The sequence below is a fragment of the Monodelphis domestica genome, chromosome 3, assembly GCF_027887165.1.
Source record: "Monodelphis domestica isolate mMonDom1 chromosome 3, mMonDom1.pri, whole genome shotgun sequence".
NCBI lineage: Eukaryota > Metazoa > Chordata > Mammalia > Didelphimorphia > Didelphidae > Monodelphis > Monodelphis domestica.
This window is the reverse complement of record NC_077229.1, coordinates 261281463-261307620: the sequence shown is the minus strand read 5'-3', so window position 1 is coordinate 261307620 and position 26158 is coordinate 261281463. Positions and strand designations below refer to the sequence as shown.

Sequence of the window (26158 nt, the reverse complement as noted above, 5' to 3'; positions counted from 1 at the left end):
TCTCCCCAACTCTCTTTCACCTCACATAAAGATTCACATGCTAAACCTTAGCATCTCTCTTTCTCTCTGGGGCTTCTCATAGCTGACTTTTTTTCTAATTACACAGCCACAATCCTTGCTTATCTTTTCATCACCTCTCTCTGGACTATTGAAGTAGTCACCTAATTCATTCCTCTTACTTAGATCATTCCCCACTCCAGTCCATTATCCACCCAGCTATCAAAAAGATTTTCTTTAAGCATACATCTGATCATGACACTCCCCTACTCAATCAATTCCAGCCACTTTTTATTGCATCTATAATCAAATTTAAATTGTTCTCTTTGACTTTTAAAACCCTTTATAAACCTGACCCCAAATGGTCTTTCTAGCATCATTAAACATTAGTCCTTCTTCTGCACTTTTGAGATCCTGCCAGACTTGCCTTCTCCCAAGGAGGTTTCCATCTCCCCTTCCCACGCCTTTGTACTGGCTTCCCTTCATGAATGGAATATGCTATCATGAATGGAATACGCTATCTCCTCACCTGCATCTCATAGACTCCCTTATTTCTTTAAGACATAGTTCAAGTGCCTCGCCTCCTACATAACTTTTCCAGATCTTCCTAAGTACCTTGTATTATATATACTTTTTTATTTAATCTGTACACACAATCACCTATTATATTCTGTGTAATACAAAAAGAACTGTCATGCCATTTATAATCTCTATATAATATGTGCATAACACACACACATACACACATTGTCCCCTCCATTAGAATGTAAGCTCCCTGAGAGCAGGGATTCTTTTTTTAATTGCAAATTTATAAAACCAAATGAAACAGGCATTTCCACATACAAAGAAAAAGAAGATAATACACAAACAAAATCACAAATCTATGTATTGAGATTACTTTTTTTCATAGCTACATAATAAATCCCTTCCACTACTGTCCCAGCTCCTTCTCCTTTCTTTGGATCACAAAAGATAACCTCATACAAACTAAGTCTTTTCAAAGTTTATCTTTCTGTTTACATTCTGGAGGTAACACTCATAGTTTATTCTTTCAAAATTAATTCTGTGGCTATACATAATGTTCTCCTGGTTCTACTCATTTTACTGTTCATTATCTCGTGTAATTCTTTCCAAGTTTTTAAAAAATCAATCTTTTCATTTCTTATGGCACAGTAGTATTCCATCAGAATCATGTAACACAATTTGTTTATAGTTATTCAGGAGTAGGGATTTCTCCATTTATCTATATATACATATATATACACATATAACTATTTATATTCACATATATCTATATATGTATCTACCTAACTAGGTTCTAGCACAGTGCCTAGGATATAATAGGTGTCTAACAGATTCTTGCTGATAAATTAATTGAATGATAAGCAAATATAAGATAATTTTAGGACAGAACAAATGCTGTGGAATCAGGAAAGACTTTATGTAGGAAATGGCACCTGAGATGCGCCTTGAAGTAAGGTAAAGATTCTAAGAGTCAGAGATAAGGAAGAAAGAATGGCAAATTGTCCTACTATGTAACAGAATTGAAAGGGCATTCAGATATATATTTTTTCTAATCTACTTTATTTCCTCCATATCCTTTGTAGTCAAAGGAACAACTTTTGCCTACTTTCAACAAATATAACATATATTTCTGTTTGCTTTTTAAAAAAAAAATCTACCTTTTCTATCTTTTTAGTTGGGTTATATTTCTAGATCAGTAGAATCAACTCTATTTCAGTTGTTAAGAGTTTTTCACATCTAGATGTTTCACTGTTGCCTTATGATAAATGGTCCTACAGAATTTCTTTATAATGCTCGTTTAGGAGACTAGTCAAGCTAAATAACAAATGACAGTATCTTACTTTAGTAAAGAATCTTCCTAAAGTGGTGTATTTAAATATATTTAACAATGAGATATTTGAAAACAACCTTTTTTCCCCCTAATAACCCTTATCTTCCACCTTAGAATCAATACTATGTATTGCTTACAAGGCAAAAGAGTTGTAAGGGTTAGGCAGTGGGAGTTAAATGACTTGCCCAGGGACACACAGCTAGGAAGTGTCTGAGGCCAGATTTAAACCTTGAACTTCCTGTCTCTAGGCTTGGCTTTCACTCCTCAGAGCTACCCAATTATCCTGAACAAATCTCTAAATGAAAATTTTGTGAATCTTCCCATAATTCGAGGGCACCTCCTTTTGCCAGTGTCTGTGTTATTTTTCTCTGAAGTCATTAGAACCAACAATCTTAAAAATATATTCATTTAAATTTTCAAAGATTAGCTTAGTTTGGGAAATTAGTTTTATATATATGTTCCTTAAATATCCCAGAATAAAAAATATTTTAAAATATTTTCCTATGTATTTGTACACATGAAGATGTGGATTATCTATATATGTATATATACTTAAATAAGATATAATACATATTTTTAATTCAAGATATACATATATTATTTCAAAAAAATTCCATGTTAGAGATGCATCCTATTTGAGCATGGAGAAATTGTATTTGAACCATTATGGTCTTTTATTTGTGAGCCATAGAATTTACCAACCTAGTTCTCTTCTATAATGATTTTGTTTATAGAAAGTACAAGAGAATATGTTTTTATGAGAAAAATCAGAAAATATGTCCCCAGTATTCTTATCGTAATGCTACGTTTAAAGGTCAGATGTTCAAAGGTAACTTCTACTATACCAGCATCATCAAAACTTGCAAGTTTTATATCTTGACTTTTCCCTACCTTACACTGTTGATAGTTGCTATGGCAAATGTGGGCTGCTATTCGCAAATGTTTTGATGGAAGAAATTACTGCAAAACATGAGAAATAATAGCAATATTTCCATTGTTGATCTGATAAGTACCAGTTAACATTCCAGCTTTGGTAGAAGTTGAAAACATTTAGCTCCACTCTCCACTTGAAAAAGTACCTAGACTTCCTGCTTACTTTATCATTCTAAGAAATACAGTACTTTGTTATTTCTACAATACCACTGATGATGGATCCAAGATAAAGAAGTATGTTGCTAAGTAAATGAGAGTATCCGCTAAAAGATACAAATCAAGAGGATTCTTTGTTGTATAAATAAAAGTAAGTTCTAGAATATCTTAAGAGCACTGAGATGTAAAAGTCATTTTTTTAATTTAGCAGGTAAACTAACAAAGCAGACAAATAAATTTCTATTCAAAATGTTTATGATAATATTTTCTCCATAATTCCATAAGGGAGAAGTCTAATAAAGCTATGTACACAGCATTTCAGTTTTCTTATATCATAATTTTCCTGTTTATCTCCCTATTGAAAATGTGCCATGAATATCAGAAGTGACTAGTTTCTGATCTGTGCAATTTTGTAATATTAGATTTTGAGCTCCAAAGTATAACAAATTCTAGGTTTTTAGTGCATTTCAGATTGATTTTTTTTTTGCAAAAATACCTATTCTAAAGCACTTGCACATAATCTTTGCAACAGTGAGTTACAGAGGAACACAAAACTTTACTGAGTGACTATATAAAAATACAAGCTGATAATTATTATGTAATTCTATAATAATAAAAGAAGTTCAGTTGAAGTGATAAAAGTTTCAAATGAGTGTCATTATTCTTAGCAAATGTGAAATTAATTTACCTATATCTAGATGGGACATGTGTCCCTATTTCTAGTTGAAATAACAAACTTTTTAAAAGTAGACTACTACAAATATTCATGTCAGTAAAGTAGCATTTTATGGTAACTATGTACTAATAGTATATCAACACCCCCACACATGCATGCCCCCCCCACACACAGAAATGTTAAGGTTGAAAAGCAATCACTTTGTAACAATGCAGGTTTTAATTCCAAATTCAAGTCTACTTGGCACAGTTTGTCCTACAACTTGTTTATTCCCTACTTAAAGGACCATGTTAGTAACTTCGGGGACCTCAGTTCTCTGATCAAAATGCTATATTATTAATCAACTTGAGCAACGCTGGGATGCTTTCATTAATAATGAGTGAAAGACTATTGTATCATTTTAAAACTAGTTGCTGCTTCATTCCAGCTACTAGGAGCAATGCTCTATTTGAATGTTGCAGAGGGATATTTCAAAATATTATGCAGCAGCAGTTTTGAGTTTAATTGTTTGCAGATGGTAGATGATCTATTTTCCTCACTCGCTGCCACATTTCTAATAGCGTTCAGGCTGTTTCGTGTAAATTAGTAATCTTTCATCTAAGCCTATCCTTAATTTTTCAATATTTTTTCTTTGCATCATTTTCCAGCTGCATCATGTTAGATCTGACCTTTTAATTTGTATATTTCCCCCAATATATGTGTCACAACTCTTTTAACTACATAAAGACAGCTGTTGAACTATGCTGGCAAATCAAGAAACACAAGAGGTCATATACAGGAACCCTAATTCTTTCTTAAGCAACAATTAACTATGACAGCTTTGGGAATGGGATCTAGGGGAAAAATGAGTTTATCTATGTTCTTGCACTTACTCTTCTGGGGAAATTTTGAACTTGCATTGGAGTTGAAATGAGATTTCTAAATGGAAAAGTTATAGATGGATCGCAATTTAATTCTGGAAGTAAAGACCACAATTTTACTTGCGAAGCATTCTATTTGTAGATCATGATGAAAACAAAAACAGTTTTGACTTTTATATGTGCAACCAAATCTTTATAACCTAAAAGGAAAGAGGAAGTAGGAAAAATGTATCTGATTTGGGAGATAGCCTGCCATGTTGACTCAAAGGGCTGGACTTAAAATCAGAAAGACCTGGGTTCAACTCCCACCTCTGATTTTTCCTAGCTGTGTGACCCTAGGCAAAATGCTTCCAATCTAAAGAAGTCAGAGAAAGAAATGAAATCACAAGCTCTGATTTATCTGAATTAGCAGCAGATTTTGACAAAAACATATTCAGAATCAGTTGAAAACACTACTTATTTCTGATTATTGTTTTTTTTTTTAATTCCTTCAATTGGTTTTCCCTAAACCACAGCCAGAGTCAGTGATGGTAGCCAACAATCTAATATCCTCAGAAGACTCTGAATGAAAGAAAAAAGGTCAGGGAAAACCAAATCTTCCTATGTTTTTCTTTTTTCCTTTTTTTTTTGTTGTGGTTGTTGAAAAGAAATTGAGACAACTTGATATATTGACCAAGAATTCTTCTTGCTAGCCTAGCTTCAGTCTGGCTTTTTTTTCCCTCATGCATGCTGACCTGGGAATCTTCCTTTGCCTTAGCTGCGATACTCGTGACTCAGCTTACAACACCATACATTCGCATCGCCCCTGCTGCAGGCGACGACCAACTAACAGGTCAGACATTCAAGTATAGATGAGTCATCTTGCCCATTTCCTTTTCATTTTCTTCAACTTTGTTTCCCCTTCATGTCTCCTTCTTTGCTTATGGATTGTTTACTTCATTTTTAGACCTCTGATTTGGTCTCATACTTTATTTCTGTCACATGCTTGGCACTCTCTATGTGTACATTTATATCCATGCATATTTAAAGTTCAATTCCACTGCATGTTTTCATTGTATACTTTGTCTGTGGATATGTTCCTTCTGGCCTAATGTCTTAGAGAAATGAAGTTATACTGAACTTGCAGCATTCACAACATGGAACAGGGTTTTAGTTCAAATACATGCAGATGTATTACTCATTTTTCCAGATGAATATAACAAAGCTTTGTAGTATAAGAATCAAGGAGGTTTCCCATTATCTTACCAAGTTTAGTTTGTATGTGCATTTAGAAACATACTAACTTTACACACTTCTCAGCTAACCCATGTTAGCAGATGAAACCACCCTGGGTTGTTAAAACAAAATTTCACGTGCAAAAAAAAAAAATAGAACAACAACTGTAACATTTCTTTTCTCAAAGAAAAAGTGCTTATATATCTATATGTCTTTACATATCTACATATAGTGCTTAAAAGAATAGCACATTTGGAATCCAAACCCATTGAATAAATTAGGACAGTTCTTAAGGTATGAGGGGCAGAAAATCTGGTTCAAGTAGAAGAATGTTACTTCTTAATTGATTTGGGAAATCAACTTGTCCATCCTTAATGACCTGAAGGGATTTGGGTATCATCAGTAGCTTCATGCAGAAGAAAGTTCAGTAGAATTCTTCAAACCAAAGGTGAGTAGATGGAGTACATGAAAGAGATCGTAAGTTTAAAGTACAAAACAACCCAGAGACTCAAACCTGGCTCTTAGCCATTAGTACCCAGACAGGATCCAGATCCTGTTTTCAGAGGGAGCAGTAGCTTTTTAGCTTGTTCTGTTTTGATAACAAAGCAGAGACAAAATGCTTATAAGATAATATAAACCTGAATAAGAATCTATCTCCACCAAAGCCTTCTTTTTCTATTATTGCCTTGGAGGGAACAAGTAAAGAAACATTTTGCATGAAAATAAGTCTTTGCTAAAAATGATGAAACTTACAAGGAACACACCACAAATATTTTCTAGGAAGCTTATTCTTCTATAGGTAAAGCAAGAGAACCCAGGGGAATTATGGAGTGACAACTTAGAAAATAGGGAGATTCAAATTCCCTGTCACTTTAAGGCTGAAATTCTGCATATGCTTTGTGTACTCTGGAAACTTTCTGGCTATTCTTCTAGAAGATATATCTAAATGTATCAAAACACAACTTTCTTCTACTTGCTCTCAGGTGTAACCCTTTGGGTTTTTGCTGTACCTTGGATTGTCTAACGTCATTTGTGCATTTATCCTCTAAGAGTGTTCTTCCTGCTCTGAAAGCTAGCTATTCCTTGCTTTTCCTCATCAGCAAGGATTTCTTCATTTTCAAAGTGACAAAATGTGAGTTAGGTGTTGAGCCCGAAAGTCATCTTAATGGAAGGCTTAAAGAAAGTCAAACTGCCAGTAATATTTGAACCATCAATATTTTCATGGCCTGGCAGAATGCTGTTCAAAAGTTATAGGGTCATGCTTTAAAAAAAATTAGTAGTGTATTATGCAATCAGAACTTCATCAAAGAGAAAACAGAATGAAATATAATCTTTTGGGGTTGTTTCTATCATGAGGCAGCTTAGAATGTATTATGTTATTCATTGGGCATTAAGCAAATAAAAAATTGACTTGTTGCCTTTTCCATAAAAGTTTAATGACTATTATAGCCTATTGGTCCCCTTACATATGGACTCTTCAAAAGTTATTCCCATCTGAAGACATATTTTGATTCTGTATCCACTCCAAACCACCACACAGGAATATCTATCCATGTTTTTTATCAAGCTAGAGGACAATGTAAAGTGAGACATTTATTAAACAATATAGTAAATAACAAAGAAAAATTCCCCCACATATATAGGAAAATATAATTCCATATATTTCCACAACACTGATAGAAGAGGGAACAAATGGTCAACAAATGTTTATGGTAGAGACCATAGACTTAACTAAGGCACCCCATTTTTCTATGGTTCTGTCTAAGAATAACCCCTCTTAATCTCTGACACTTTGCTCAGTGTGCCTTTGTGGAGCTACTAATGTCTGCTCTTGGGCAGGTGGGAAAGTTAAGTTTCAGGCTGCCATGCTCCACTCTCTAGCTATTCTACTATCTCTTTCCAGTCATTGCTCCACTACAGTTGGGCTGCTCCCTATGGATCATCTGCTGCTCTCTGCTGCCATTTTCTAGACTTCACTTGCTCTGTGTTATTTTTACCTGTAGGCAATGGAATATATTAACTCTTGAATCATAACCCTAGGGCTCTCCCATCTCTTTGTGATTGAGACCCAGGCTATCATCAGTCAAAGAAGCTTTTAAGCATTAAATACTTTGAACTCCATTGCCTCTGTCCATTGCCTACTCTCCAACCCCCAGTGTAATGTCTGACTTGGTGTTAGAAAATTCCTTTCAACTCCTATCCACTTCTGTTATGTCAATCATGGTCTGTTTATACATACTATGGGGAGGGGATCTCAAGAGTAGCTTGGTAGAGATGGAGACTTCATTCCTTTTTCCTGAGCAGTAAAAAGGTTACTCTGTTTCCTATACTAACAGTTAACCAAGTACCTTTTTTGTCCAATGTACCATTGTGATGCCCTGGAATGCAAAGATGAAAAATGACATAGCTCTTGCCATCAAGTAGTTTGTTGTCTACCAGGGCAGATACAGAATGCACAGAAGTAACTCAAATAGAATACTCTTTCTAGGAGTATCAGAGTGAAAGAGAACAGAACTATGGGATATTTTTCTGACTCTAACAGGGCTAAGTAGGAGTTTTTGCTTGCTTTTGCTTTCAAGATAGAGAAGCCTTCAGGATATTTGTAAGTAGTGGGAAGGAGGTAGCAGAGAAAAAGAAAGAGGTATTGAAAATGGGAAGTCAGAGTTCAGACTGTTCAATTGGGCATGCTTCTGGAGATGATTGGAATATGGAATAAAGAGTACAAATAGAAAAGTTGCCTTATGCACGGAGAAAAGGTTATCATCATGATGAATCATAACTCATGCATTTATTCATATGTTCAATGGAACAATTCATTTGAAAGGGCACTAAATGCAGATTATTGAATTTGAAGTCTTAGGACCTAAGTTCCAGTCCTGCTTCTGAAACCTACCTATATGACCTTGGCAAGCCATTTAACTTCTCTGGGATTCTGGGAATTATTAAATTGGGCTCCATGATTTAAAAAAATATTTCTATATAACACAGTTCCTTTGTAATCTTTTATATTTTATGTTATGCATTTAAAAACATTATTCTGAGAAGGCAACCAGAGACTTCACCTGACTCTTGGAAGGGTCAATGAGGCACACAAGTTAACTCTTGATAGAGAGGAACCTTTAGGACTGCTGAGAAGTGGAAACTGTAGAACAAAAATGAAATGACCACTGTCTTCAAAGAGTTTACATTATGTTTAGGAGCTTGCATTACAGTATTCCAGATTAGTTTCTTAAATTTTTCAGTACAATTTTAGTGGAGTATATAAAGCCAAGCAACAAAGGATATGGATACAGAATTGCTGATGTGTCCACAGTTCTGTGTATCAGGTTTTGGGGGAGTCATTATAGAGTTGCAAAACACTTCAAAACTCAAATTCAAAATGCCTTTTTCTTAGGCCATTAACTCCATCTTTGTATTATTCTAGACAGATCTCAGCTGTAATTTTATTTCTTTTGTCCTTTCCATGAGTATCACTCTTATCAGGGTAGAGATCCAAGGATTGTATTTCAAGACTATTTACATCTGGTTCCATTGTTGAGAATGGGCTCAAAAGAAAAATATATATATATATATCTTTTGTTATTTAATGTGGGGTACCTACCCAGCAGTTAGCAGCTTTAATTTGTTCACTGGTTCAGCTTTGTCACCAGAACCAATAAGATCTGTTTTATGAAAGAGTTAAGTCTAAAAAAAAGACACTTCTAGATTAGTCTTCTAACTGAGCTAACATATTTTCTCTACAAGGAGACAGCTAGGTGACTTAGAGTATAGAGCACTGGGCCTAGAACAAGGAAGACCCAAATTCAAATGTGACCTCAGACACTTACTAGCTGTGTGACTCAAGTCACCTAACCTCTGTTTGCCATGATCCACTGGAGAAGGAACTGGCAAATCACTCCAGTATCTTTGCCAAGAAAAACCCATGAACAGTATGGCCAGTGGGTTTGGATATAACATGACAATGTATGAACAAAAATTTCTTTACAAATTCAGCACTGGCTACATTTGGTAATCCTAGCATGACATCATAGAAAAAGCGCTTGATTTGGAGTCTGAGACCCTTGATTTGAATTCTGACTTTGCTACTGTATTACTTAACCACAAGCTCAATTTGTCATCTGTTAAATGTTAAATGTCTAGACATCTCTCTTTTGACCTCAACATTTCTCATTTTAATATAGTCCTACAGCATACTATAAGCATCTGACTTTAAATCCAGATACTTAAGTTTAAGTACTCGGTCTGTAATTTGCTATTTGTCCTATTCTGAGAATTATTTCACTTCTGTGGACCTCAGTTTCCCCATCTGTGAAATGGATTAAATGGTTTCTGAAAGTCCCCTTTCATTCCATCCTTTTGTGGGTTTTGTGATGTGGGAAGTAGCAAACTTATTATAATTCTGTCCTAATCAGACCAAATCTAGAGACTCATATCAGTTTTTAAGAAGGACTTTAACAGGTTTGAACACGTATCAAGATGAACAGTGAGGATGATGTCTTCAAGATTTTAAAGGATTGTCTTCTGGAAAAGGGACTAGATTTATTTTGCCTGGTTCTCTGCAGCCAAAATCAGGAGAATTTGAAAATAGAATGACTTAGAATTGCCTTACTCTAGCAACTGTACAACAATTAGAACTCAATTCTCATTTAGTTAGAGCATTGAATTAGATGGCCTCTGAAATTAAATAACAGGGCAGCTAGGTAACATAGTGCTGGGAATGGAGTGCTAGCCCTGGAGTTGGGAAAACCTGGATTTTAAATCTGGCCCCAAACACTTAGTAGCAGTGTGACCCTGTACAAGTCACTTAATCTTGAATACCTAACCTTTGCTACTCTTCTATCTTAGAATTGACACTAAAATAGAAGATAAGAGTTATCTTTTTTTTTTAATTGGGTAAATAGAGTAGTGAATAGAGCACTAGGATTGGAATTAGGAAAGATTTGGATTCAAATCTAGCTTCAGAAACTTACTAAACTGGGTGAACTTGGGTAAGTCTTAAACTGGTTGCCTCGGATTCCTCGACTCTAAAATGGGAATCATAACACTTACCCTACAGGGTTATTGTACAGATCAAATGAGATAATATTTGTAAAGCTTAGCACAATGCCTAGCATATAGCAGATGCTGAATAAATGCTTCTTCCCTTTCTCCATAAGAAGTTTTTTCCAGCTGTAAATGTATGAGATTATTATCTTAATTATCTAACTAGTCATCCAATAACACTGTAGTCTGCCTATCAAGATAATGGGCATGAGAAGACCCCAGTGGTGATTGCCTTCAAACAGGGAATAGGTGATGGTTGTCAGTTATATAGAAGGAAGAATTCAAGTATAGGTTTGAATGAAAGTCCCCTCTGTCATTCTGTCACATTGGAGTTACACTCTTTCAGTACACAATATTGCAGTTTTAAGTTGGTTCTAGTGTCTTGAGTCTGCCTGCAAACAAGGGCGTACAGGTCTTCAGATTTTAATTGGTGGGGATTTGACTTCATTGATTTATCCAAACAGCCCACCACCCATCCAAGAACTTTGCTACCTTATTCTCAAAATTCATAAACCAGCCCCAAAACATTTTTGCTGTTTAGTCATGTCTAACTCATCATATGAAACCCCATTTGGAATTTTCTTGGGAAAAATAATGGAGTGATTCATTTTACAGAAGAGGAAATAATGGCAAACAGGGCAAAAACTAAGCCACAAAGCTAGTAAATGTCTGAGGTCAGATTTTAACTGAAGAAGGTGAGTCTTCCTGACTTTAGGGCCTGCACGCTATCCATTGTAATATCTACCTGTCCAAAATATAGTACCTCTCTCCCATCAAGTCAAATAGCCCAGGTTTTTAAACTCAGTAAAACAACTACTGGGTTCAGATTTGGTTTAGTCTTGCTATTTCAGGGTACTTATTTTAGAAAAAAAATTAAGTTCCATTCTTACACTCTATGTTTTCTTTGGGAATGGGAGAGTAAGACTGGTAATTTTATTTTATTTTATTTTGCTTTTTTTCTTTCTGGAGAGTTTGGATTTGGAGGAGGAAAATCTTTTCAGTTGTGTCATGCTTCATTTAAAAAAAAAAAAGGAGTTAAAGTTTAGGAATTCAGAATCATTGCAGTTTTTTCCTCCCTGGGGGCCTTGAATTTCCCTTTATCTCTCTTAACCTTAGATTAGACCAGAGAAGTTGGTTAGGGATTGTTATTATGGGCTGTTTAAGGGGAAGAAACAAGAGGTAAACACATTGATATTTTGGGTTTATTGATGGGGAAATGGGATAGGAATGAGGGTAACAAGAAGAAAAGAAATTTCTAAATCTTTTCCCCAAAGCTAATTCCCTCTAATAACTATCCTATTGGCTAACTTCCTAAGCTAAATAAGTTAAGTTCCCCCCAAACAGAACCTCACAAACAGAGTCCAGGTATGGGCCAAGATCCCAGAGGTAAAGTCCAAATCCATTCCCAGTAGAGATTGATGGTCCTTTTCTTGATCTTCACTATAGCAGCCAGTAGCCTGTTCAAGCCGTCTCTCTCCTCAAGCTGGTATCTTACAGAGACCAGATATCTTGTAGATAGGAGGAAATTACAGCTACAACCAAATCTTCAGTAAGAAAACTGTTTTTAGTTGGGACCACACCCCCAGGCTCTCATGTGATTCTGTGTCACATGTCTTTGTCAGTCAAAATGCAGTCTTTCTTTGCTTACTGTGGGATCTATTTAGTTATTTGAATACAGCTCTAGGGCATAGGCTGCACTGTTGTACCCATAAAAATCAGACCATGTGGTACCCCCAATTTTGGTAGTTCAACAAGATAGTATTATTACATAATATTGTTAATAATAGAAAACTGGAATTTGGAGATATCTTTAAAAAGTGAATTTTTAAAATAATGTTATCTACATCATGTTTCTTCATGATAAAAAAAAACTATACCTAAAAATATCAGAGAAGATAATTATACTTCTCTGTAGCGAAATAGATAATACTTAACCTGGGGTTAGAGAGATCTATGTTCAGATCCTACTTTTGATTCTTATTATTCCTGTGACCATGGGAAAGTAATTTAATCTCCCTGCCTCAGTTTTCTCACCTGTAAATTGAGAAAACTTACTTTTTTGAAATTATTGATTCCTTATCTGAATATTGATGATAACTTCATAAATTCAGAATAATTTTTAAACTTTATGTGCTATTCAGTATTAAATATCATGAGTATCTCTCTTTGACTTATGTAAAATGTATTGTTCTAGTAAAAAAAATCCTGGGCATATTAACAGATTCTCTCAGTGTATTTTTCTTAGTTAAAGAATGTATCTCAGCCACTTCATTGTATAGTAAGTTGTTTTGGTTCATGATTTAATAACCCAGATGAGAAGAAGAAGAATTTCTGAAAACATACTTTTTATTAACTGGCTGAGTTAGCATATGCAACTGGAAAGATAAGGTCTTTGTCCTGAAGTGTTTACAAATAAAGTGCCTCTTAGGATGCAAGTTCAAAATATATCATGTTTTTATAGAGGTTCTTGCTAGAAAAAAAATTAGTACTTTGAAAAAAAAGAGCTGAAACTTGTAGCTAATGCAAGCTAACAAAGTCAAAAGCATAACTTGTATTTAAGTATGTTCCATATTCACTGAGTTGAGATAATGTTCTTCCTCACAGGAGTATTGTTCTTTCCTTGTCTTATAACAAAATCTAAGAGTTTCTTTAATTGTATAATGTAATCTTTGAATTTGGTGAACTAGTTGTTACCTAACAGTAATCACTTAAATGTGCAAGTGATGATTTTCCAAGTTAAGTTCCGACTCTTTGGCAGAACTCATTTCTCCACCAAACAGGTGATCTCTGTTTCTGGCCATTAGTCCTGTTAGACTGATGTGAAGAAGCACCATTACAGTAAACAAAAAAGTTATGAGGTAAGGCCAGAGAAGGTATTCTATAAATCAGAAGGGTCCCATGATACATCCCTCTTCATGGAGCACATCTAAGTCAAAAGATTATATAATGAATTGTAATTCATTTCTTCCATACATGAAATACAATGACAGTGAAAATATGCACATTATTCTGTTATTAGTTAGGATGCTTCATTCAGTCAGTATATAGTGAGGAGCTATTATACCTGTGGTGGAGTTCAGAGAGATGCAAAGAAACATAAAACAAGTTCACATCCTTAGGGGTATCTTTATGTATCTCTTTTGAGAGATAAATAAACATTAGTGTAATAGTAATAGCCAGCACAATTTATAATAAAACTAAATATGGTGTAACCCTTACCTTACGTCTTAGAATCAATACTATGTATTGGTTCTAAGGCAGAAGAGTGGTAAGGGCTAGGCAATGGGGGTTAAGTGACTTGCCCAGGGTCACACAGCTAGGAAGTGTCTACGGCCAGGTTTGAATGCAGGAACTCCCATCTATTGGCCTGTCTCTCCATCCACTGAGCCACCCAGCTGTCCCCAATGAAATAGTTTTTAAATATATTTTACACAAAATTACAAAACCTGTATTATGACAAAACAGATAATTGTCTGGGGACTGGCTGGGCACCTTCATCTTGAATGTAACTTGCTTTGGTATTTGAATAAAATTCATTAAAATATCAAAATGAAGCTTAATGCTTCTTTTATAATTTATTGTATGAGAATATAAATTATTAAAATTATATTTAAACTACTAATTGGTTAATTTTAAATAGTATAATTATCAGTGCTGCTATTATTCTCTAACTACATAGTTACCTCATCATTCTTTAGGAAAAATATTTTTACAATATATAAGTGGAGCTGTGATCTCATAGTAACTACCATCTTATATAACACTTATTCATATTCTCCCATTAATTTGTCACATGAGGTCCACCTGATATTTTGGAAGTCCTTCTTGCTTTTGACCTGACATAGTGACATACCAGTGGAACATTTAGACTGTCCCCTTCCCCACTCCTTCTTCCTGTTCCCTACCCATTTTCATTTTCTATCATTCTTTTTCCTAAGTTTGTCTTCTAAGTTTGTCTTTTGTTACAGGTTGCAGTCCTCTTACATCTACTCTGGACTCCTCTTTTTGCCTTCTGGATGATACTAAATTTAAATACTATTATACTATTGGATTCCAGAACTCATAGCCACATAACAACATTAGTGGGATATAAGTATTAAAAGTATGAGTGATTATGGAAGAAATGTGAGATCAGGAAAGGAACTTTGTGAATTCGTTAACAACTTTTATCTTGCTATCTTCCCTTCATTTAATTCTTAACTCATCTCTTTGGCTATTGTATTATCCCAGACATTATGGACAAGCTCTAAAGGATGTCTGTCCAACTGAATTGAATAATCTGGGTAGTAGACCTTTTTCAAACACTTGGTCTTTTCTTCTATAGTTGGTGAGGCCCAACTATTTTGAGTGGTTATCAGTCTTTTCTAGTAAGTCCTAAAGCATTTTAATCAAACCAAACTAAATCAAAATGTCATTCATATATAGAGACATTTGATGGAAATAACAAAGGAATTGCCTTTTCAACTTAAACTTTACTGAATCTCCCACTATGCAATGATAGATATACTTGTCAAGCATGTCTCCCAGTTTTATACCTGACATCATGTTAATGATCTTAGAACCACTTATCAAAATAATCATTTAACAGATTTTAAGTGATTTTGATGTATGTATGGGAGAAAATTTGTTGGCACAAAGCCTTTAAAGCAGATTTTTTTTCTAGAAAATGCTGTTTTTATTATCACCAAGCAATAGACATAATGGAATTTTGTGTTTTCTAATTTTTTTTCAGTCAATCCCATGATGATAAAATTGTGGCACACTGTGGAATATTACTTGTAAAAAGCCTGTGTGCTCCTAATTAAAATTTATATCTAGGATGCCCTTGATGTATGTGCAGATGATTATCATAAAATTTTTGTATGGAAAAGAAAATAGTCAGTTAATGTTATAATTAATAAGACTTAAAGATTTTTTTCATCTGTGCTATCTTCCTCTCCTTCTGATACCTATTTGATTCTCAGTGAGGACTAACACCTCTAGTATGCAGGCTTACTGAGCCCTTCTCAGGGCTGCTTATCCTTCTTTGGTGTCCACTTTTCATCCAACTCCAACCTGTAGCTCTGAGAAGCATGACCAACAGCCATACTCTGGTAAACCATCTCAGTAGATGGGCCAAACCAGGTTCAGAGTAACCAAAAGGCCTCAAATCTCTCAGTGAGTTAGAGGAGATTCTACCTCAAGCAGGTGGATACTTCCCCCTCATCAGAATGGTTGGATAAAACAATGTATTCCATTGTCTGTAAAGTGGTTTAAGCAGGTGCTGTGGAGAGTTTAGAGACTTCAAAGATGCCAGGATCATCCATTGCATACCAAGCCATCATCAACCATTCTCATTTTGTTTTAGCATTGAGCATTGAACTCTGGAAGAGAGAATAAAAATGATGAATTTATATAACTCTGCCTCATTTAAATCCAAATCACATACATCACCTGTTGTGGTGAAAATTTCACCTTTTAAGATTGTTATAATATTGAACAATGGCTGCCAAGGAATTTACTTATGAAATTCCTAAAATGAAACACTCAAGTCAGAATGGAGTTTATGGAGGTTTAATCACACTGGGAGTAGGGAAAGGAGAGGGAGAGAAGGAGAGAGGAGGAAAAGGAAAGGGGCTACTCAACCTCTGACCAAGGCAGAGGGAGTTTAGGCCCAAAGGGCCAAGGTGGAAAGAATCAGTCCTTAACTCACGTGAGTGATCTGAAGGAAAGCTGTCTGCAGGCCTCCTCTCTGTTCAAGCTTCTAACATGAACTGCCTCTGGCGTCTGTCTACAGGAAATGAGCGAATTCCTGAGGCTGCTCTCTCCGTCACTTCCTGTGCCTCACACATGCCAATGGTGGCTCAAGCTTGGCTTAGGACAGCCCAGGTGGGCAGTTAGTTATTTCTGATTTGTCATTGACTAGCACATGCCCGTGTAGTGTGGGTGTGCACAATTTTTGGGTGCTAGACCAAGATGGAGACTTTTAAAATTCACACACCCTATGATGTCAGTGGTCTTCTTTGACATTTTCAATCTTTTTTCACCCTAACAACTGTATCACCTCCAGAATGGATCCTCTCTATGTGTACTTGGTTCATTATGGATATTGTTCCTGTCTTTGGTCATTTTGGTGACACTTCTGTCTTTATAAGCAAATCAAGACCTTAATATAAGAGTCTAAAGAGCCAACTAAATAATTGGGATTTATGTAGTATTTTAAGATTTGAAAAATGCTATGTAAATACAAAATGCTATACAAATCATGTTATGTTCACCATAACCCTAAGAGGTAAGTGCTATTATTATCTTCATTTTTGCAGATAAGGAAACTGAAACAGACATAGGGGTTATGTGTCTTTTTTTAGAGTCTGTAAGGGGAAAAGTTGTTAATTATTTAAAACATTGGACTGGATTATATTTAAAAATACAGTCACCAGGAATTTATATTAATTCCAAAGAGATTCATTTGCAATTTATTTACAAAATACAGAAAGAGTGAAGTAAGAAAATCAGAGAGAGGTTAGGGTAAGATATCTAGCTTAAGCACTAAGTAATTTAATACTAGCCCCTGGCTCAACCCAGGCAAGGAGTTAGTTCTTAGGCCTCAGCAAAGCTAAGGACCTGGGGAAGTCTCTCCTGAGGCTAATCTTTTCAGAAAATCCAAAATGAAAGGAGTCAGCCTTTCACTCACCACATCTTGGGTACAGTCAGCAGATTCTCCACCAGCCTCCACTCCAAAGAAAGAAAGAACTTCCAGTAGAACTACACTCAGAAAGTTGTCACTCCCTTTTAAAGACACTTTCTCTTGCATCACTTCCTGTGCCTTTCCCTAATTCTATGTCTACCAATCACAGTTGAAATCCTGCTTTAGGACTGCCCAGGAGCAGTCAGTTTAATTCTGATTCATCACCCACTATTGCAAACGTGGTTCACAGACCTCCCCCACTCGTGTGAATGGGGTATTTACACCTTTGGTGATTAAATCTAAAAACAGGCAGGGGTTACAATTCAATCTTCCCAATCATGGGAGACTTAATTATTTTCATTTTCACAATCAGGGGAGAGTTAAATTTAATCTTCACAAGTCATATACCTACTGAGTGAGCCACAATTTGAACTCAGATTTTCTTGCCCTACAGTCCAAAATATTTGCCTCTGAGTCCAAATGTTGTTGTTTATTTATTCATCATTGTGAAAAGAATCTACATTTTTAAAAAGGTTTTGGAGATCTTTTCCATTTTTTGTTTGTTGACTTCCTTTCATTTTCTTCTTTGAATTCCCTCAGGTTGACTTTACATAGTAAGGTGCCTTACTAATTTAAAAAAATGTAAAACTCCTCATCTTCTTTCTTAGAATTAGTACTAAATATTGATTCTAAGGCAGAAGAGTGGTAAGTGCTAGGGCATTTGTGGTTAAGTGACTTGCTCAAGATCACACATCCAAGAAGTGTCTGAGGCCAGGTTTGAACCCAGAACCTCCTGTCTCCAGGCCTGGCTCTCCATCCACTGAACCACCAAGCTTCCCTTTCCCAACTTTAAAAAATAATTTTAGTCACTTCTTTGCCTTTCTGCTTTATAAGATAATACTGTTTATAATTTTATGTCACCTTTCTTCATAAAATGTTTCTAAAGAATTTTTATTCTAAACCAGAGTTATTCTTGGTTGCTCTCTCTCTCTCTTTCTTTGTCTTTTTCTTTTTTTCTCTCTCTCTATATATATATGTTTATGTGTTTGGCAAGTAAGAAGAGTACAGCTTAAAGAATTTTTAGGTTTTTTTTTTTATTTCCATTTACGGCAATTGAATTACATTGGTTAATCTTCAGCATGAAATTATGATTATTTATCATAGTCATTTCTACTATGTGTGAACTATTTGTTTCAATTGTAGTCATAACCTTTCTAGATTATTATTTTATTGTGACTTTTTACCAATTCTGATCTTTGCTCCAACATGTAAGTGGCCTAAATATACATTGACAGCTGACTGAGCAATGGCTCACCATATTACTAACAAGTCTTTTCCTGTCTGTTAAAATGTAATCAATTCCCTTTTTATGGTATTATTCACCATTCCTACATACTGTTTGTTATCTCAAAGAACTTCTCCATCATATGGAGATATGAGGCTTCTCTGTAGTCTATAAGTATCTATTCTTGCTATAACTTCTCTGGGTCCTATGCTTTATGATCTATTTCTCTCTATCTTCACCCACTCCTAACTTTGCATTGACATCACAAAGTATCAAGGTGAATATTGATTTGTTTTTCCTAAAAACCTTACAATTCATCTTAGTATTAATACTGTATATTGGGTCTGAGGCAGAAGAATGGTAAGGGTTGGGCTTTTCGGGCTGAGTGTTTTACCCAGAGTCACACAATTAATATACAGATTCTTGAAAAGATTCAAAGGTGAACTGACCAAAAATCCTATGAAGAGATGTTTATTTTTGCCTTTGGGTTTTTTTTAATTAAAATAAACTCTGATTATACTTCTCTTTCATTTCCCAAAGAATATTTACCAACTATCATTTCACTTAGCTACAAATTCCTTCTTCTGGCTTTGTTTTTAATAAGAATGTCAAACTAGATTTGATTCAGTTAGATATCCTCTGATTTGTATCATCTACAATCAAGGGCTATTCTCCTCCCTTACCTGCCTCAAATCCTTTTCATTTCTAATTAACAAATATATTATAACAATTCACAAAAGGAATGTAAAACATTTTTAAATTTATTTAATTGATTAATTTAGACTATTTTTCCAGGATTACAAAAATCATGTTCTTTCCCTCCTTTCCACCCAACCCCCTTCCATACTTAACTCACAATTCCACTAGGTTTTACATGTGTCTTTGGTCAAGATCTAATTCCATATTATTGATATTTGATTTGCACTGGGATGATCATTTAGGGTTTATAACCCCAATCATATATCCCCATTGACACATGTGACCAAGCAGTTTGTAAAACAATTTTTAAATTAAAAAAAATACTATTTAAATGCCAGTGGAATTTTAATTGGCAAAAGATACTGATGTCAGCAACCACTTTGCTAAGTCTGAATGTCAGGTTTCCAAATTGGGCAAGGCAGCCCTTTCTGTTGGGGCACTGGAGGGAAAGGCCTGTGTTAAAACTGCATGAAAAGAGAATTTTGTTGTGCTTGTTATATGGGAATTTCAGAATCTCTTACACAGGTTGTTAAAGGATTTTCAAAATTCCCATTCAGCCAGAAAGAATGTAAAGAGAAGGTAGAAGCAGGAGGGAGGGGTACAGAATTTTACTTTCTGCAACACCAACTGAATGCATTTTAATGGGCTCTAGTGTCACTGGTGATTTATTGCTCCTTTTTGTTCTTTTATGTGTTATATTTGTCATTTTGCTATGGCAGTTTCATCCATAAAAAAGTATAGTTACAAGGAAATGGTAAGAGGATACAGGAATGCCATGGGAGATGGTGGGCCATTTTTCCCTGCTTTTTGGAGTGAGATATTGAGTCAGATGTCAAGCATTTGATTTCAAGGCAAAATAACAAAACTATGCAGTTACTTTTCAGTCCCAGTGAAATTTTAAGGCAAAAAAATGTAAAATTTGCCACTACTAGTGCCACTGTTTTCTTCTGTGTAAAAGAACCATTTACTCTTTCAAAAATAATTTGTTCTAATTTTGAGTTCCTATCAAGACAAATCTCAAATACTATAGGAAAGCAAAACATATTGTCTACATAATCCTTCCCTTTAAGAACTGAGGCTTTTCCTTTTTAAAGTACAAATGACAACAACTTTATAGCCAATTTGCCATTTCTGGTTTTATTCAAGTTGTTATTCAAGTATTATAGATATTCAAGTATTATAGATATGTGAAAGGAAATATCAGAATTAAGTTTTTGAATTTAAAATGGACAAGCTTTGCTTTGGATAAAAGATATAAAACTATTGTTAAAAAATGTTTAAGAACATTTTAAATATTTTCAAATGTACATTAGTATATTTCTATTTGAAAGATTTCACATTAAGATATGAAATTGTTTTTCTTTCTTTAACAAAACATGTCAGTCTAATTTTATATTTTTAATTAGTATGTCAATGAGTTAATAAAAATTATTTTAAACCTATGCTTTCTGTCTTAGTATCAATTCTAAAATGGAAGAGTAGCAAGGGCTAGAGAATCAGAGTTAAGTGAATTGACTAGATCACACAGCTATGTAATATCTAAACTAGATTTGAATCCAGGTCCTCATAACTCCAAACAAGACACTCTCTCCACTATGTTATCTAGCTACCCCAATAATAATATCTTTCAAGTCCTGCTCTAGTGCCTCAATGTTACCTGAAAGAGTTGATTTTGTTTTCTAAAAAGATTGTCAGCAGAATATTAACTTTAGTATATATTTCCACCAGAACAAGGTAGAAAAGCTTTGAGTATGGTTCAAACAACATTTCAATTGCACAAGAGCCTAGCCTAGTTAAATTCACTCAACTATATAGCAACTCACAAAGAGTGTGGAAGAAACTGAAAGTTTGTGATATTCATCTGTGGAGGGAGTAGTTGTACCAAAGATACCATGGCTCAAAGAAGAAACCAGAGTGGATAATATATTAAGGTAAATCAGTGAAGATAATTAATCCTGTCCATTTTTAGTCATATAACACTGTTCTTAGCATATTTCTTTGGGCCATGACTATGAAATATTATTCATTGTCTCTAGGTTTGAGGTTTTGTGTTTAATCTTGTTACTTCACTGAACAAATTAAAATAGTTATCCCTTGAACTTCAGGAATAATTTGGAGGAAAAACTCATGAATTCACGTGTTATTCTGTTGTGGAAATTTTAGATAATCATGATCTAATCATCCTTTTGGTTTTCCAACTTCCAAAATTAATATATTTCATACATTAAAGTTGTTAGACAATATTTTCTACTAGAGAAACAATGTGGGCAGTAAGGTGGTACAGTGGATAAAGCATGGGTCCTGGAGACTGGAAGACCTGAGTTCAGACACCTGGCAAGTCATTTAACTCTATTTGCCTCAGTTTGCTCATTGTTAAAAGGAGTTGGAAAAGGAAATGGAAAACTACTCCATTATCTATGCTAAAAAGAACAAAAATGTTTGGAGTCACAAAGAGTCATAAAAGACTGAAAAAGGACTAAATAACACACCAAACAAGTAGATATGTTCTCCAATATGTTTAATTAGAATATAAAGTAATTTTTTTAAATGCCACCACTTTTCATATAATTAGAAGATGATAATGAAGGAATAATGAAGGGAAGAGGAAAGATAGATTTTTGAAGAAAAAAATAAAAAAATTCTACTCACTTTAATAGAATTAAGGAGAAAATTATACTGTTGATATTTTAATTGGAAACAAAGATTTTGAATGAAAAAAATACTTAGGTCCTTTATTTGTGAACTTGCAATTATTACTGTATCACCTTCAAATAGAAACTTATTGTACCTATGGTATATTTGACCTCAACTGAAGATTATCATGTATAACAATGTTCTATTTGCAAAGAAAAGTAACATCTCTCTGTTTTTGTTTCACCTGTCATACTGAAAACCTGTCCCTTTTGTTATAGGGCAATTTTTAAAACCACAGCTTCAGGTTTGTTCCTAGGTCACAGACACAAGGCCCTTGACAGTCTTAGAAGTAATCTCCAGATGTGTCCCATTATGGATTGAGAATTATAGCTCACCCAGTCATGAGAGTCATGTATTTTCTTAACCTACTTGAACAGCAGACCCCAATCCTTCTCTTCATCCTCTCCACTTCTCAGGACCATACACTTGAGACAAGTGCTTTTGACTCATTTTCCCACTTCTTATCTTAGTATACCTACATGTTTCCCACTTGTGCTCTAATTCTCCACATATAAGCAATTCTATTAGTAGACTACAGTCCATTATTCTTGCGAAATTATGATGAAAAAACTGGTTTTCCCAGAGACATCGTTTTCTTCCATAAATTTTGGACAGCCTATCTGCTAATTCGAGTGTAGTATTTTTTGTGTCTTTGATAATTTTGCTGTAATTATAAAGGCCCTATGAAAGTAAAAAAACAGTCCTACAGGCCCTCAAGTAGCATCTTTAAAATGCTATCACATTAAAAACATTTCATGTTACTTTTAGTGTGTTTTCATTGATATCATTAGTTTGCTAACTGGGAAATTAGCCTATAGCCATTTTTACTCTTCCTTAGTACCTTTTAAATTAAAACTTTTTAATTTAAGTTAGAATTCTAGAATTCTGCCAGGGACTTTTAAAAATCATCCAGCTTAGGTCTCTTTGACTGGGTACTAGACATATAATGGTAAATTTTAGAAAATGTAACCTTCCTTTCTCCTGTTTTTGCATTCTTCTTTTTTGTTTTGTTCATTTGTGTCCAAATGTTAGAATTTTCTGGGCAAAGATACTGAAGTGGTTTGCCATTTCCTTCTCCAGATCATTTTACAGATGAGATAATGGCGGCAAACAGGACTATATGACTTGTCCAGAGACACACAGCTAGTAAGTGTCTGAGGCCAGATTTAAACTCAGTTCTTCCTGACTCGTGTCTGGGTACTCTATCCAAAGCTTCACATACCTATGTATCTATATTCCTCCATTATATGCTGCTTCCCTTACTATATGCCCATCACTTGCTACAGCAGTTTCCAGTGTCTTTTGGGGGAGTCATGGTCCAGTATTTCTCTGAACGTCTATCCTAGTCAGCTGTGAATTTTTAACTTCACAACCATCAGCTTTCAGTGTTAGGCAAATAGCCTCTTCCTACTTTGCTAGTGCATTTAATTTTGAGACCCACAAGTTTGAAAGAGAAATAGTTACATTGCAGTTCCCTGATTCAGAATCCAGCAGTCAATCTAAGATGCTACTAATTGAAGTTAAAGGAATGTAGATGGACTTAGTCTGGAATGAGTTATTGGGAGATGCATGTCATATGTAAGGCATTGGTCTTCCACACTCACCCCTTACTTCTCCACCACCACACACACTTACATGCACAACTTGACTGCCATAAGTACTAAGGAGCACTCAAATATACATGCAACATCAACCTGTAGTGACCCAGTCCCCTCCCCATTCCCCTAACTGATTTCATTTTCCATTTGCATGTCTTTTGGATGGAAACAGTGTTGGTATAATCTAAGCTTTTATCTTGCTGCTGGCAATGATGGACCAGATGATAATGATAAAAAGAAGCAATTGAGTTTTCAAAATTTAAAAAAAAAACAGCTTGCTTTATATGAAGCAGTCATTGCCCAAAGCATTTTACTGGAGATTCTGTGCCTCCCTGTAGCCAGTTGTGCTGAGTGAAACCTGGGAGTGACTCAATTGCACTGTTCCTTTGGGTTCCTTTTGTTCTTCAGTACCCTTGCTTAAACATGGACTGACTCTTTTTGACAGAGCCTCAACAACGTACCTTCTCTAGAGAGCACATGAAAACATACTGCAATAAAATACAATCAAAATAGACTGCAAATCTCCTCATGCAATAACTTTTCTTAGACTCTGGGGCCTGATACTAGAAAATACAGAATAAGAGAGATTTGGATAATGGGAGGAGAGACCCTACTTAAAAACAGAACTTAGCTCCAAGTATATCTTACCTTGTGATTTTCATTTGGAAGAGCAAATTACTTTCTCCTGGAAATAGCCATCGAAAATAAGGTTGATATCCTCCACGGAATTAATAAATGTTATCTGCTCAGCACCCCTACCGTGATCTCTGATGTGTTTTTCATTTCATAATAGTACATTCTCAAGCAATACAACATCTTAATAATATAATTTTTTCTAGTTTGCAACCCGGGACCATAACTGATATGCTCATGATGCCAAATTTTTATCCAGAACTTTAGGTTTCATCATTCAAGTGATTAGTTTTATGTGTACAGTCAAAATAATCTGATCTATATTTGTGTACTCCCTATTAGGAGGACCAGTGTCTAAGGAGTCAGGAGATGTAAGTTCAAATCCCAGCTAAGTTATTTAACTTCTGAATTTCCATGTTTTCATCTATAACATCAGGAAAGAGGACTAGATTCTCTAAAACACCCCTATAGCACTGATATTCTATGAATCTTTGATTGTATAATATAATTTTAACCAGTTTATCACTTCTTGTTTCATGTGCTTTTTTATATGTTTTAACTTCTATTACTCTACTTTTAATTATCAAAGCATATGCCTTTTCAGTATGATTTTTTTTATAATTATCTGTCTTGGTTTTTATCTGGGGATTACAAATCTACTCTTTTTTTACTAAGTGGAAAAGAATATAGGAAGTACCTATGTGACTAAAATATAAGATCAATTTAAAAAATAATAGCCATTAAAAGTTTCAGCATAGAGCTATTTCCTAACATATCCAAAGTCAAAATACTGAAAATTAGTAGTAAGGTTTAAGTATCATAATAAAAAACTTTCACCAGAAATGTTGGGTGATTTAAAGATTTCTCTAATAAGCTAAATGTCATGAAAAATGGTTTATATCCATTTAATTACTGCTTAATGATTGAGTTTTCACCATTTTGATATTGACTGTTTAAACCTTTCTTGCTTCCCTGATGTATCTAATTAACTTCCATATCATTGACATGTCCTTCACTACTTTTGAGTACTTTTAGCCACCAATATGTATTCCCTTTGCTGATCTCTCCCTTGCATTATGTTTTATTGCTGATTTAAGATTTTGGTCACTGAGTATGCTTGCCAGGCATTCTAACTGGTATATGTTTTCTGGAAAGTCCTTTTTGTTTTCCTGGCATCATCTAGCATCCTCAGTAAGACTACTATTGACAAAATGCCCTCTTTGGTCAAATTAGTGATTTGTGTGCTACAGGTTAGGTTAGGGATGGTAGTTTGCCAAACTAAGTCTATTTGTAAGCTGAAACAAGTGCAGTTCATCTTGGCCCATTTCACCTGATATATATGCGCTAAGTCTTTGATATAGTCATTGTTTATAAGTCCTGAAAAAAACTGTCACCTAATGACAAGTTAGGTGACTAATTCTCATACAATGGGTATATCATCTATGATTGGACTTTTAACTGCTTTTCCATTTTGGTAGTGACCAAAATGTGTATCTGCTTATATAATATTTGATAATTCAAGGCCTTGCCAAGCCATGGTTCACCATGAAAGCAGGATTTTAGTAGATGTATTGAGATTGTACACTTAAAAATTATTAACAAGCAATGAAATGATAATGTTAGAATTGAGAGGCAATAGAAAAATGAATGAGATAAGTCTAACTATCTCTCTTTGGAGGTTGACTTTATTTCTACTAAGGAAACTGAATTGGAGAATGAAGATGGAACAAAATAATTAATATGGAATTATTTGACAGTCAGATGAAATGAGCTGGTAAGAGAGTATTTAGCTTAATGAACAAGCTTGTACTTCAGGGTACTAAAATAATTTACAGATGATATTGTTA

General features: G+C 34.7%; 1 protein-coding gene across 10 annotated transcripts in view; it reads left to right on the top strand.

The window, feature by feature from the left end:
- The window catches only part of PTPRM (protein tyrosine phosphatase receptor type M), a 1053679-nt gene that overhangs the window by 651563 nt on the left and 375958 nt on the right, over positions 1-26158 (top strand). For 6 of the 10 annotated variants that reach the window (XM_056820784.1, XM_016432809.2, XM_016432808.2 and 3 more), the window contains exon 14: positions 5235-5309. The exons of the other annotated variants lie outside the window; for them this stretch is intronic. In XM_056820784.1, the coding sequence (XP_056676762.1) occupies positions 5235-5309 (75 nt within the window). The remainder of the gene's footprint in view (positions 1-5234; positions 5310-26158) is intronic. 10 annotated transcript variants of the gene reach the window in all.